Consider the following 14,833-nt stretch of genomic DNA (forward strand, 5'->3'; position numbering starts at 1 on the left):
AGCAGAGGGGGTTAATCAGTTTTGGCTACTTTGCTGTTAATGTCATGAACAGGTGCACTAGATGGGAAACAATGAGACTACCTCTAAAACAGGCTTGGTTTTACAGGTGGTGGCAACTTTTGTTTGACTGTTTTCACTAGTTTTGCATTTGGCTAGGGTCAGTGTCACTACTGGTAGCATGAGGCGATACCTGGACCCTATAGAGGTTGCACAGGCAGTCCAACTCCTCCAGGATGGCACATCAATACGTGCTGTTGCCAGAAGGTTTGCTGTACCTCCCAGCACAGTCTCAAGAGCATGGAGAGGATTTGAAGAGAGCTGGAAAGTACTGTAGAAGGTCCTTATCCCATCAGCAGGACTGGTGTCTGCTCCTTTTGTGCAAAAAGGAACAGGATGAGCACTGTCAGAGCCCTACACGATGACCTCCAGCAAGCCACTGGTATGAATGTCTCTGACCAAACAATCAGAAACAGACTTCGAAGGTGGCCTGAGGGCCCGACTTCCTCTAGTGGGCCCTATGCTCACTGCCCGGCACCATTGAGCTTGATTGGCATTTGCTATTGAACACCAGAATTGGCAGGTCCGCCACTGGCGCCCTGTGCTTTTCACAGATGAGAGCGGGTTCACCCTGAGCACATGTGACAGACTTGAAAGGGTCTGAAGAAGCCATGGAGAACATAATGCTGCCTGTAACATAGTTAAGCATGACCGCTTTGGTGGTGAGTCAGTGATGGTCTGGAGAGGCATATCCATGGAGGGATGCACAGACCTATGCAGGCTAGACAATGGCACCCCGACTGCCATTGGTGACGGGATGAAATCCTTTGACACATAGTCGGACCCTATGCTGGTGCAGTGGGTCCTGGATTCCTCTTAGTGCACAACAATACGTGACCTCATATGGCACAGGTGTCAAACACAAGGCCCGCGGGCCGAATGCGGCCCCCCAGGCCATTTCATGTGGCCCTCGCACCTCTCCTGCAGCTGCGGCACCCTTTTGTCTCTGCCCCCACCTTGTCTCTGTAGTCGACAGCAGAGAGGACAGAACTCCTTTGCCAGATCCTGCACTCCTCTGTGCAGCTGTAGAAAGGCTTCTCTTTGCCCCCCCCAGGACATGGGGTGCTCTGGACATCTAATCCTACAGATATAACCGGCCCTTTGAGGGCAACCATAATGCTGATGCGGCCCACGATGAAATGGGAGTTTGACTGTCATATGGCAAGAGTGTTTAGCCAGTTAAGGAGGATGAAGAAATTGATACCATTAAGTGGCTCGATGCTCATCTGAGCTAAATCCAATAGAATACCTCTGGGACATTATGTTTTGGTCCATCCAATGCCGCCAGGTTTCACCTCAGTCTTTTCAGGGGCTCAGTGATGCCCTGGTCCAGATCTGGGGGTAAATACCCCAGGACACCATCTGTTGTCTCAGGAGCATGCCCTGATGTTGTCAGCCATGCATACAAGCACGTGGGGCCCATGCAAAATGAGTACCATTTTGAGTTGCTGAAATTAAATTTCAGCAAATTTCAGCAAAATTGACTAACCTGCTGTATCATTTTTTCCACTGATTTTTTGGGCTGTCTTTGAATTCAGCCCTCTGTAGGTTGATGATTTTCATTTCCATCAAACGATGTCATCCTCTCATTCCTAACACATTATGCAGTCTATATCCTCCTAGATATCCAGCATGAGATTTTTCCCCTTTGAGATCTGATGTGTTTTCAAAGTGTTCCTTAAAATTTTTTGAGCAGTGTAGTTGTATGGTGGTAATGCACAATGGGTTTGCGCCCTCCTTTGTGTTTTTTTGCTGTTCCTTTTTCATGTACTTGATTCTGGTCTTCATCTTTCCCTCTCTGTAAGCCACTCTTAAATATTCCCTCCTCCCGCTACCAGTACCAGAGAACATATTGGACTGTCAGGTTTTTGTAAGTTAGTAAGGCCTGATAAGCCACTGAGCTTGCATTTTAGGTGATTATGGGAAGATAACCTAAAGATATAATTGGGGTAATTGTATTCGCTGCTTTAGAAAAAATGCATTTTAATGATTTCTTAATGGATATTTACTGTAGAAGAGCTATACGCCGGTCTAATTAAAGTAGAGCTAATTAAAGTTCTGCTTCAATTAGACCGGTTTCTGTTGTACAATCAAGCTAAAGCAAAGTGGCACAAAATTCAAGTGAGATGGCTTCAAGCCCAAATTACAAAGATTTTGGTGTAAACTTTAGCCACGGTCACTAAATATGTAGTCCTCAGCTGTTTGCAGGCTTCCACAGTCCATCACTTCTGTTCTTTGAGTATAGTCATCTCTGTTTGACCATGCACATTGTTGCAGTTGTGCAAACACAGAAGAATAGGAGCAGATTGAAGTTCTGGAAAGAGGAGACCAATCATTGACAATATCCTTTCACCTGGATAGAGGAGATTGGAGACCAGACGTATTTTTTCACCTGGATAGAGGAGATTGGAGACCAGCTGTATATTTTCACCTGGATAGAGGAGATTGGAGACCAGTTGTATATTTTCACCTGGATAGAGGAGATTGGAGACCAGCTGTATATTTTCACCTGGATAGAGGAGATTGGAGACCAGTTGTATATTTTCACCTTGATAGAGGAGATTGGAGACCAGCTGTATATTTTCACCTGGATAGAGGAGATTGGAGACCAGCTGTATATTCTCACCTGGATAGAGGAGATTTGAGACCAGTCGTATATTCTCACCTGGCTAGAGGAGATTGGAGACCAGTCGTATATTCTCACCTGGATAGAGGAGATTGGAGACCAGTCGTATATTCTCACCTGGATAGAGGAGATTGGAGACCAGTCGTATATTCTCACCTGGATAGAAGAGATTGGAGAGCAGTCGTATATTCTCACCTGGATAGAGGGAATTGGAGACCAGTCGTATATTCTCACCTGGATAGAAGAGATTGGAGACCAGTCATAGACCATATCCTTTCCCTTGCATAGAAGAGATTGGAGACCAATCATAGGTGATAGATATCCTTTCACCCGCGTGAATCAGTTCATGGTCACCCACTTGGGTTTTTCTTTGGTCTTTATTGCTTGCCGAGTCCTCAGAATGGATGTAATTTTTGCCCATTAGAAAAAGATTTGGCCTAATTTGTGACAATACAACTGAAAATAGAGAGAGCCCAAAAAGGCAGATAAGTAATGCTGTTACAGCTATTTAAAACACTCGTGACAGGCAAGTTTTTTTTAATCCTGTGTTGGTACTACAATTTGCCACCTGCTATACTCAGTCAGACACTGACCTCTGGTATTACTATCCTTTCTTTATAGTCCTAAACTGCTAGACTGGAGATTGTAAAGTCTGGGCAAAAAAAAAAAACTATAAACCCTTTTAGTACATCTTTCCAAAACATGCAACTTTTGCTTTGTCGTGGTTTTTTTTAATTTTTTTTTTTAATATTTAACATTTTTATGACATTACAGTACATAGAAACACATAGAAGAAAACAAGATGACATTAAGACATGGGTATGATACTTTGACCAATGCATATACAGGTCATTATATATCTGGGTACTGAGAAAAGAGTTATTGAAATGTTTTTTAGCAAAAGACAACTGGGCAGGGCAGACACCACTTAGTCCACAAAAATGCTGTAAGTGGTCAGCCCACAACAGGGCTTAGGAAATAAGATCAACAGGTATTTTTCTATACTTTTTGGAACAAAATAAATATAGGACAATTTGCTTGTACTGCAGACACACTGCATATGTTTTTATTTTTTTAATTTTATTTTGTTCTGACATTAACTGTCACATTTAACATACAAATATATCGGCGGACACAGATGTGTCCCTGTAGTCCCTCCTCCATCAGCCGTTAGATGTAACACAGAGGCTGGGGGCAGATAGGCATTTTATCCGTGCAGGAAGCGGCCTCTCTGAACGATTTTCATAATTGATGTTCTTGCTCTGCCATTAACTAAACTAATTAATATTAATTTAAATGGTAATTAGGATTGAATTGGCAAGTGAGAAGGCAAGCGGAACATTGGGATGGCTTCTGCAGCAAATATGCTGTTTTTTTTTGTTTTTTTTTTCCACCTTTTGTATTTTATTGAACCATTGCACAAAATCAAAGTTACGGAAATCATGTTACGTTTGGTCAACTCCATTCCTTAAAAGTGAAATTCCAGCCAATGCTGGAACTTTTAAAGCAGATCTACAACCAGAAATCTGAAAAACATGTTGCCGGGCTAAGATGAGTCCAGGGTGACCTGGGCCCAGACAATGTAGGTTGAATTTGCTAGCCAACGGACTGACCTCTGGTATTTAAAAAAAAAAAAAAAAAAAATGTACTGCCGCTTATTGCACTGGATTAAAAGCTGCAGGAACTTCCTGTTATAAAGACCAGTAACTGCTGCCTTCTCTACATGATCAGGGTGACTAGTCTTGTCTCCGCCCCCTCCTGTAGTTTTCTGCAGATAACCTGTCATGGGTGGAGCCTGCTGGGCCCTTCCCACAGCTCTGCTGTTTGCACAGACTATATTGCTGCAGATTTGTTGGCTGCACATCCATGATGCGAATCTCCCATTCCACCACATCCCAAAGGGGCTCTATTGGATGAGATGTGGTGGGTGTGGAGGCCATTGGAGTATAGTGACCTCATTGTCATGTTCAGGAAACCAGTGGGGAGATGATTTGAGGTTTGTGACATGGTGCATTATCCTGCTGGAAGGAGCTATTAGAAGATGGGAACACTGTAGTTCCTAAAGGGATGGTCAGCAACAATACTCAGGTAGGCCGTGGTATTTAAACGATGCTCAATTGGTACTAAGGGACCCAAAGTGTGCCAAGAAAATATTCCCCCACACCATTACACCACCCCCAGCCTGAACTGTTGATACAAGGCAGGATGGATCCATGCTTTCATGTTGTTTACACCATCCATCTGAATGTTGCAGCTAAAATCGGGACTCCTCAGACCTGGAAACAATTTTTCAATCCTCTATTGTCCATATTTGGTTAGCCTGTGTAAACATTAGCCTCAGTTTTCTGTTTTTAGCGGACAGTAGTGGCACCCGGAGTGGTCTTCTGCTGCTGTAGCCCATCAAACCAGTCTACCCATTCTCCTCCTGACATCAACGAGGTCTTTTCCTCCACAAAATTCCCGCTCACTGGATATTTTCTCTTTTTTGGACCATTCTCTGTAAACCTGAGAATCCCGTTAGATCCGCAGTTTTTTAATTACTTGGACCAGCCCGTCTGGCACCAACAACCATGCCGCATTCAGAGTCACTGAGATCCCCTTTCTTCCCAATTCTGATGCTCGGTTTGAACTTTAGCAAGTCATCTTCACCATGGCTAGATGCCTAAATGTATTGCGTTGCTGCCATGTGATTTGCTGATTAGGAATTTATCAAGCAATTGAACAGGTGTTATTCTACACTCAGTACCCCTTAATGACAAAGTGAAAACAGAATTTTATAAATGTTTGAATTAAAAAAAAAAATAAAAACTGAAATAGTACACGTGCCTAAAGCAGAGCTCCACCCAAAGAGGGACGCGTGTTTGCTATCCTACCTCCCCCACCCCCCCTTCACTGCCACATTTGGCACCTTTCGGTGGGGAGGAGGGAGCAGATACCTGTCAAAATCAGGTACCAAACCCCCACCCCCCCCCTGCACTTCCGGGTAAGGTCGCCGCAATTGTTGTGCAGCAATCTAGGCATTTTCGGGCCTCTCCTCCATCCCCCCCCCGCTGCCTTCTGGGAGACACACAGGTCCCAGAAGACAGCAGGACCATTCAGAAAGTGCAGCAGGAAACAGGCTGTAAAGACACAAGAGCTTCACTTAGTTTCCCTAAGTGAAGATGCCAGCACCTGGACTCAGAGCCGATGGACGGGTCGGCTTTGGTTGCTGACATCGCGGGATCCCTGGACTGATAAGTGTCCTTATAATAAAAGTCAAAAGCTACAGTATATGTAGCGGTTGACTTTTAATCCCCCCCCCCCCCCCCCAGGTTGAATCTCCTCTTTAAGTATTCGACACTTTACTAATACTTTGTTGAAACCGTTACAGCCTCCAGTCTTTTTGGGGTATGACATGACCAGCTTTGCATGCCTGGATTGGGGGGAATTTCTGCCATTCTTTGCAATTCCTCTCAAGCTCAGCCAGGTTGGATGGGGACCATCAGTGCACAACCATTTTCAGGTTTCTTCAGCGACGTTAAAAAGCTTTGTTCACAGAGCTGTCCCTAAGCCACTCCAAGGATCGTTGTCATTTTGGAAGGTGAGCCTTCGGTTCAATCTGAGGTCCTGACTGCGGTTTCACTAGAGATGTCCTTGTACTTTGCTCCATTTAGTTTACCCTCAACCCTGCCAAGTCTCCTAGTCCCTGCTGCTAAAAACACCCCCACAGCATGCTTCACTATTGGGATGGCATTGGGCAGGTGATGATCTGTGCCTTGTTTCTTCCAGACATAACGATTAAAATTGAGGCCAAACCGTTCATTCTTAGTTTCATCAGACCAGAGAGTCTTGTTCCTCAGTCTGAGAGTCCTTCAGGTGCTTTCTTGCAAACTCCAAGCGGGCCTTCGGGTTTTGCACTGAGGAGAGGCTTCAGTTTAGCCACCCTGCCATAAAACCCAGATCCATGGAGGACTGCATTGATGATTGTCCTTCTGAAACTTTGTCCCATCTCTGGAGCTCAGTCAAAGTGACTATCGGGTTCTTGGTCTTTTCTCTTGCTGAGGTCCTTCTCCCCCCGGTTGCTCAGTTTGACCGGGCGGCTAGCTCTTGGGAAGACTCCTGGTTGTGCCAAACTTCTTCCATTTGAGAATTATGGACGCTATTGTGCTCTTGGGAACCTGTAGTGCAGCAGAAAGGTTTTGTAGCCTTCCTCGGGCCTTGCAAAAATCTTGTTTCTGAGCTCTGCTGTCAGTTCCTTTTTGACCTCCCATGGTTTTTACTCTGCTCTGATACAGTATGCATTGTCAGCTGTGAGGCCTTTTATAGAGAGGTGTGCCTTTCCAAATCCCATCCAGTTTAACCACCGGTGGACTCATTCAAGGTGTAGAAACATCTCAGCAATGATCAAGAGAAATGGGAGGCACCTGAGCTAAATTTCAAGTGTTGTTGCAAAGGGTCTGAAAACGTATGGCTGGGATATTTCAGTTTTTTCCTTTTTAATAAATTCACACATTTCTAAAATTTTGTTAAATAGGTAGGGCGGGACTCTGTAATCAAAAATATCACGGCGCTATCCCCAAGTAAATAGATACATTAAACAGAAGGTCCCCACCTCTCTTCATGAAGAAGAGAGCGTGGGTAAAAAGGGGATTTTCAGGTTCCCAGCAAAAAAAACAAACCATAGCACAGTTAGGTAATACTACACGGATACATAAATCACTAAAATCATGAGCCAATTTATTAGTACAAGAATCTTTGAACATGTATTTCGCCTGAATCTGGGTCTGCTTCAGGATCCATGTTTTGCCCCGTTGATGAGGCTGTTCGCCTGCGGTTGCCTCAGCGGATTAATTCTGTTTGTTGTCATGGGAACCTGGGACAAGCTTTTCCTTCTTTGGCTCCTGTATGATCCAGACTTTGTTGTTGTGGACCCTTGATACTTCTATATCTGGAGCTTTCCTCGGATGGCAGTCCTCGCGGTTGCTTTCACTCATTTGCCTTGGTTACATTTTTTGGTTACCTCTTTTTGATGGATGGTGGGTATCCACCGGTCCATCTTCGTTTTTATTTTAAAAGACCCTTCTATATTTGTGAATATATACTTCCCGGTTGAGAGTATGGCTCCATATGGCAGATAAGGGATCATACTTTTGATCTATATCTAAACTTATTAAAGCCAAAAACATGGATCCTGAAGAAGCCCCAGATTTGGGCGTTGGTCCAGATCCATATGTATTCATACATTTTTCGGCACAGAACGATCATTCTACTTGTTTGTTATAATGTTCTCAACATATTGAAAATATACGTGGTTTTTTTCTTTTGTTTTAAGGATTTTTCTGTACTAATGAATTGGATCATATGATTTTAGTGAATTATGTATTTTTAATTTCCAATAATTTTTTATTAAGGTTTTATGAGAAAGTAAACAAAATTTACAACAGTGCAAAGTGTGCCCACAGGGCTCGATCAAACATAGCGAAAACAGCTTGGCAATTGCAAGACATGAATTAGAGAAATACAAATATGTATAGTGCAAAGTATAAAAAATATCAATTAACCAAAGTAATCCATAGAACGGTAACTCAAGTCAGAATAGATACACTGCCTCCAATCCGCCACACCGGTGGGCAGCGGGCCCGGGCCCCGCCCCCCCTCCCCGGCGCCCCTCACGGGAACACGTGAATTATGTATTTTTGTAGTTCTATCTAACTGCTTTGGTTTTGATTTTTGCTGTGCACCTAAAAATCCCCTTTTTCTCTATCGTTCATTGACGGACACAGCGTCTGATCTTCTTAACCATTGAGTTATATTGCCCCCTACGTGAGTAGGCAGAAAAAAAAGCTTGACTACGCCTATGGGAAGTCCCAGGGGGTATACTCTCCACTTCTGTGCGCAGGGTGTCGGAGCTGGCGGCGTTGTCTTGTCGTTTACCTTACTTGGTGATTCACAGAAATAAGGTGGTTCTTCGCCCCTGTCCATTATAATGGATCAGACAGATGGTGTTTCAAGCCCATTCAATTGTCAGGTTCCTCCTTTCCCTGTTGGCACTCTACTAGGGCTCTTAGTGCCTCCTGGGCCTTCCGCCATCAGGCGTCAGTGATGCAGGTTTGCAAGGCGGCTACCTGGTCGTCTGTGCACACCTTTACAAAATTTTACAAAGTTGATTTGTTGGCCTATGCAGGATGCTTACTTTGGCTGCAAGGTTTTGCAGGCTGCTGTTTTAGAGGACCTGTTCCTCTTTTAGGGTGTATAGTTTTTTTAGCTAAGCACCAGTTCTTGGTTGAGCGCCTTGTTACCTGGTTGGCTATGGTTTAGCCTTGAGGAATTTTTTTTCTGCTGTTCCTACTCCTCATGTTTAACACTGCTTTGTGATGTCCCAATGGTTAAGAAGATCAGGAGCTGTGTCCATCGGTGAACGAGAAAATTAGATTTTTGTCTTACAGTAAAATCCATTTCTCTGATGTTCAGTGACTGACACAGCACCCACCCCTCTGTGGAGTTGGTTTTCTTCTGACTCTGCTTGTAACAAAACTGAGTGCCTATAGCTGAGAGTGGGAGTATACCCCCTGGGACTGCCCATAGGCCTAGTCATTGTTTTTTCTGAATATTGTCCTACTCCTGTAGGGTGCAGTATAACCCAATGGTTAAGAAGATTAGGAGCTATGTCTGTCAATGAACATCAGAGAAATGGATTTTATGGTAAGGCAAAAATCCCATTTTTCCTACTATGTCTTCTTTATGAAGAGAGGTGGGGACCTTCTCTTAAATATTTCTAAAATTCTGTTTTCACTTTGTCATTATGGGGTACTGAGTATAGAGAAATGAGAGAAAAAAATGAGGTATAGAGTAATGAGAGAGAAAAAAAATGTAACTACTGTAGTATCAGGCTGCAACATAACCTTGGAAAAAAAAAGGGAAGGGGGTCTAAATACTTTATGAATTAACTGTATATGAATACAAATGTTTGACGTTCAGCTTTAATGTATTCTTAATGGGTACTCCCTACAATATGAACTTTTCTGTTTTTCTTTCTAGGGATAGAATGATGCTGCTGAAATTGGAACAGGATATATTAGATTTCATCGCAACCAATGAGTAAGTTATATGCATTTTTATATATAGTTCTTGCTCTCTGTACATGTATAGGATAAAATCTATAATCTATATTGTAGAGCAATATAGCGTAACACAGAGCATCCAATAAGAAATTCAGATTCAGCTCGAAAGCAGTTTTAGATTGGTTCCCTCAGTTGACTTAATTTGCTTTTTAATGTAGCTTTGTTTCCCATTTAAGAATACAACGTAAGAAGTTCCCGCCGATGACCTCGTATCACAGGATGCTTCTGCATAGAGTCGCTGCATATTTTGGCCTTGATCATAACGTCGATCAGAGTGGAAAATCTGTCATTGTGAACAAAACAAGCAATACAAGAATGTGAGTCATAGAAGAGTGTGTCAGCTTGGCGTGGGCAGCCAATTACAGGAGGGCATTATTATAAAGACAGAAGTGTAGGAGATTAGTAAGGTTTGCATTTATTTTCTAACCTGTAATATTGAACTGAGGCTTGAAAATGGCCAGATCAGCTTGGCAGGCTTCTGCCCCATAGGTCTCAGCTGTAGCTGGGTAGTGGTGAGGTCTACTACCCGATCAACAGCTAATTACACTTTAAGCGGTCACCTCAAAGTCAATTGCATTAAAGTAAAAAATGTCCCACTTCTTTTTCTGTCCCCCTCCTCCCTAAACATTTACCCATCTCCCCTCGTGATTCAGCAATATCCCTGGCTGCAGCAGCGCTGATCTCCCTTCCTGGATTCACAGGATACACTAAGAGAAGCAGAAGCCATAGGCTCCTGCTGCTCTGTCAAATCCTGTAAGTAGGGAGTGATGCGGTGCCTGAGCTGCGCTGCGTGCATCTATGGACGCTTGCCCTCCTATATCATATCATACCATACATTCTCACACAACTCATGCACTGTTCAGTGAGGGAGTAGCAGTAAAGCTAAATCAGCAAGTAGGGCTGTAATTTTATTTTATTTTTTATTATTTTTGTAACGTGTGCTGAGGCATGCTTGGTACCAGTGGTCATACATCTGATTTGTATGAGATCCTTGAGTAGGAAAATGATATATAGTGTTTCAAGGGATTTGGGCTCCTATTCTGGCTTTTTGTTTGGGTCTAACGCATATGGATAACCGTCATTGTAATCACACGGTAAAGCCATTGGTGAAGTATCACCTCTGATTTTACAGTTCGACTACAATATACTAGGCACTCCTCACCACTAATGAAGAGCATCCCTACAATTATATAAGGAGTTCAGCAGCCTAGAACCTTGGTTTGATCCCCACACATGATCCCCTGCTCACTGATAAACCCTCAATAGGGTGGATAACCAAACAACTTAACCTTAATTACTATCCGTTCATCACTACCAAACTCATAGGTTTGTCATTTGTCATTGCGGAGATCTCCAGTAGTTGTGTGTTCCCATGTATATGGGGGAATCTAGTACAGAGTCAGCTATTTGTTTCTTCTGATGTCTTTCAGCCCTGATCAGAAATTCGAGGAACATATCAAGGATGAAAAAAGCGTGGATTTTCAGAAGCGTTACATTCTCAAGAGGGATAACTCCAGTTTAGACAAAGATGATAATCAGGTTGGGATTTAAATATTTTGCTATCACTTGCTTAAAGCTTAGATTAGTTGTTTGAGTTGTCTAATTTGCCTTTTTGTACAGATGAGGATGAGATTAAAAGAGGACAGAAGAAGCAAATCCATCGAAGAACGGGAGGAAGAGTACCAGCGAGCCCGTGAGAGAATATTTGCGCAGGAAGTAGGCAGAATATTTTCTGTGATTTTAATATTTTAAGGTGGAGAATACATTGATAGGGGCTTTTGTATAAGGTTTAAGCCACATTCAAGTGAACAGGTGCTTTTGGCTGTGCAAGGCTAATCCATATGTATTAGCTTACTGAAGTAAGAAAAACATCTAACATTTTTGAGTTGTCATCAGAAGAAACCGCGTACAGGACAGGAATTAAATGGAAATCTCCTTGATGAAACCAATGCCAAAAATAACCTGATGGGTTTTAACCATTCCAAACTCCATCCAATATGAGGGGAAAAAACAAGTTTAGACTTTACATATACTTTAATGCTTTGCTACCCTCCTGGCATATGACACTATAAAAGTATTTCCATTGATAAAGGGGAGTTTGTAGCACTGAAAGGGATAAATCTAATACAGTATCTCATAAAAGCATTTGCCATTTGTGGCTCTTGGAGACTTGGAACATTTGTAAAGGAAAAAAATTGTAAAATAAACAAACATTGTATTTTTACCTGCTCTGTACAATGGTTTTGCACAGAGCAGTCCCGAACCTCCTTGGGTCCCCTGCCAGAGCTCTTGGCCCCTCCCCTTTGCAGAGTGCCCCCATAGCAAGTGGCTTACACTCCTGCCTGCTTGCTCCCGAGTCAGCACACTGTGTCCATAAGACACAGAGAAGGTTGCTTAGCCCCGCCCCTTGCTCCCGCCTAACTGTCATAGTCTCAGCCATTGAGGAGGCAGAGACCCGGGAGAGCCTCAGCTTTTGTGCACAGTACTGGATCGAGATCAGGCTTGGGGGGGGGGGGGGGGGGGGGCACAAACTGCAAACTTTTTTTTTTTTTTTTTTAACCTTCATGCATACAAAGCATTAAGCTAAAAAACCTTCAGCCTTTACAACCACTTCAATTAGGCCTTCATTTTTGGACTTTTTAGCTGGTGTTTACCACTTACTGTACCCTTTGGCCCTAGTGTCCAAAACCCTATGCTTTTAGCTGAAGTTGTTCTCCTAGGATACCCTGGAAAAATATGATCATGCAGGGGAATGTGTGTTAGTTGGGTTAGTTAACACCCATTATATCTTGTAATCGATTGCCTATTTCAACAACCTGTCTCAAATGCTATGGGTTTTTTTGTCAATCTTTAAATGTATAATTTGAAGATTTTGTTCATTTTTTTTTTTACCAAGTATATACATAGGACCCCAATGAGTCAGACCATAAAAGTACCTACAGTAGACTTTCAGACCAACTTTGTGCCTAAACACCCTAAGTCAACGCGATCCTTGGATGTGTAGACACAAAAACTAGTCTAAAGGTCTGTTATTTGTGTATACTTAATTAAATGCTTTTCAGATTCAGGTTGGCTGTATGGGGTTGGTTGTCTCTAAAGACAGCCCTCGCTGCAGATGGCCCACGCCAGTTTTAACACCAGGAACTGAGCTATCACATGTGCGGTGACTGTCTTTTAATATTTGTAAATTTAAATGGAATGTTAGTCTCTCTTGATACATCACAGTAATTGGCCTGTTACACTATAGTACAAAAGTAAATAAAAAAGTTTACACTTCTAAAATTGAGACGTTCAATGATTTTGAGCCTTCAGCTCATTAACTTCACCGAGAGATCCGAAAACTGATTGTCCCTGTTAATTTAAGGTCACCAAAGTTGCTGATATACAGGATTTAAACAGTGCAGACAGTTTGTGCAGCACTTTACAATGTAACGGTAGACAGTACAGTTATGTTGTGAAGAGGTTTAAGAAGACGGTACAGTTAGCACACAAAGAGGGGTTAGTGGGGCTCTGGTCTTGAGAGCGTATGATCTAAAAGGAATGGGCAAGTGGTCCAAAAGGTAATAATTGTGTGGGAAGGAGTTGATGGAGAAAGTAAAATTTCATTTGTTGGGTAGTGGTGGGATAGACTTCTTTGAAGAGATGAGTTGATAGGTGAACAGACCAGGAGATAGCCCTATAGGTTGGGGTAGAGCATTCCAAAAGATGAAAGAGGCTTTGGAGAAGTCCTGGAAGTAAGCATGGAAGGAGATCATGTGAAAGTTGGAGAGCAGGAGGTCTTAGAAGGATCATAGAGGAGGGTTTGGGTGATATTTTGAGATTAAATTGGTGATGTAGCTGGGGCAGAGTTGAAGATGGCTTTGTATATTAGTATTTTAATTTTTATTTGTTGGATGATTATAAACCCATGGAGGGATTGGTAGAGAGGGGTAGCAGGCTGTGAGCGGTTGATAAGGTGGATGAGTCTGGTAGCAGTGTTCATGATAGACTGAATGGGTGATAGATCTGTGTAAAGGTAGGCCAGTGAGGAGACAGAAAACAAGGAAGTGATTTAGTAGCTCAGTGGTGTCAATTGTTGAGTTTATTCTGGAAAACTTAGAGGTTAAGGCAACAAGATTTGAACAGGGATTCAATGTAGGGCTAAAGATGATGTCAGGGTCCAAGCTACACCTAGAACCCTGTCATCAGGGGGAGGGACTGATATTTAAAAGCAATATAGACCTAATTAATTCTATAGGAGACTCTGCAGTAATCAGTCCTTGTTAACTTGGCAACTCTGGTAGGGGGTGCAGGCTTCAAATATCTCTCATCTCTCTGGAAGTTATTTAGCTAAAGACTGTAGCCCAGTGAGCAGTTTCTCTGCTAGATTCACAATCTCATTGTGTGTTGTATTCTTTTTAAAAGGGGGATGCGCAAACCCCCCCCCCCCCCCATCTCCTGCCAGAGTAGCATAGACACAACCTTGGCATCCAGCCCTTCCGGTCCCACTGCTCTCTTCCCTTCACAGCTGTTGCTGCTGGCTGACCCGCCTGCCCGCAGCTCTCCGCCTTTCCTTCAGTGATGGCATTGTTTCTGCTGACCACTGCGGGGGAGGCTTTATCACAGGTTAAGGACACCAGTGGGTTCCGGCTCCTTAAAAGCCACCTGCCGGCGTCTTTAACAACCAATAAATGGCCCGTTGTGAAGGGGCCGGCACCGGACGGCATCCTTAACAACCAGCTATTCACACAGATGGGCTGTAATGCAATATACTGTAATGCAAGGTATTTTAAGGGGGTTATACCTTTTTTATAAATGCATAGATTGTCTTAAAAGCCCTGCAGTGTGAAAGTAGCCTAACACTTTCATTGGCAGCCTTGGTAAAAACCCAAGGGCACCATTTGATTCCATAGACATTATAAATTGCTTGTTTTACCAATAGTACACTAAACCTTTGGACTAGTTTACAATAATCGGTACCTGCGGGGGGACCTTTGTAGTCAGATTGCATTGCTTTTTCTAGTATAGTTGTTTAGTTCAATCTGTCGTATGCTGAAGTTTGTCTAATTGT

At 43.0% G+C, this 14,833-nt stretch overlaps 1 protein-coding gene across 8 annotated transcripts in view; it reads left to right on the forward strand.

Moving 5' to 3' along the window:
- Positions 1 to 14,833, forward strand: part of R3HDM1 (R3H domain containing 1) — a 277,140-nt gene that overhangs the window by 181,433 nt on the left and 80,874 nt on the right. For all 8 annotated transcript variants that reach the window (XM_082261129.1, XM_082261127.1, XM_082261128.1 and 5 more), the window contains 4 exons: positions 9,701 to 9,760; positions 9,960 to 10,100; positions 11,214 to 11,322; positions 11,404 to 11,499. In XM_082261129.1, coding sequence (XP_082117255.1) covers positions 9,701 to 9,760; positions 9,960 to 10,100; positions 11,214 to 11,322; positions 11,404 to 11,499 — 406 coding nt within the window. The remainder of the gene's footprint in view (positions 1 to 9,700; positions 9,761 to 9,959; positions 10,101 to 11,213; positions 11,323 to 11,403; positions 11,500 to 14,833) is intronic.

Source organism: Pelophylax lessonae (assembly GCF_965119305.1).
Source record: "Pelophylax lessonae genome assembly, chromosome: 6".
In the NCBI taxonomy this organism is placed as follows: Eukaryota; Metazoa; Chordata; class Amphibia; order Anura; family Ranidae; genus Pelophylax; species Pelophylax lessonae.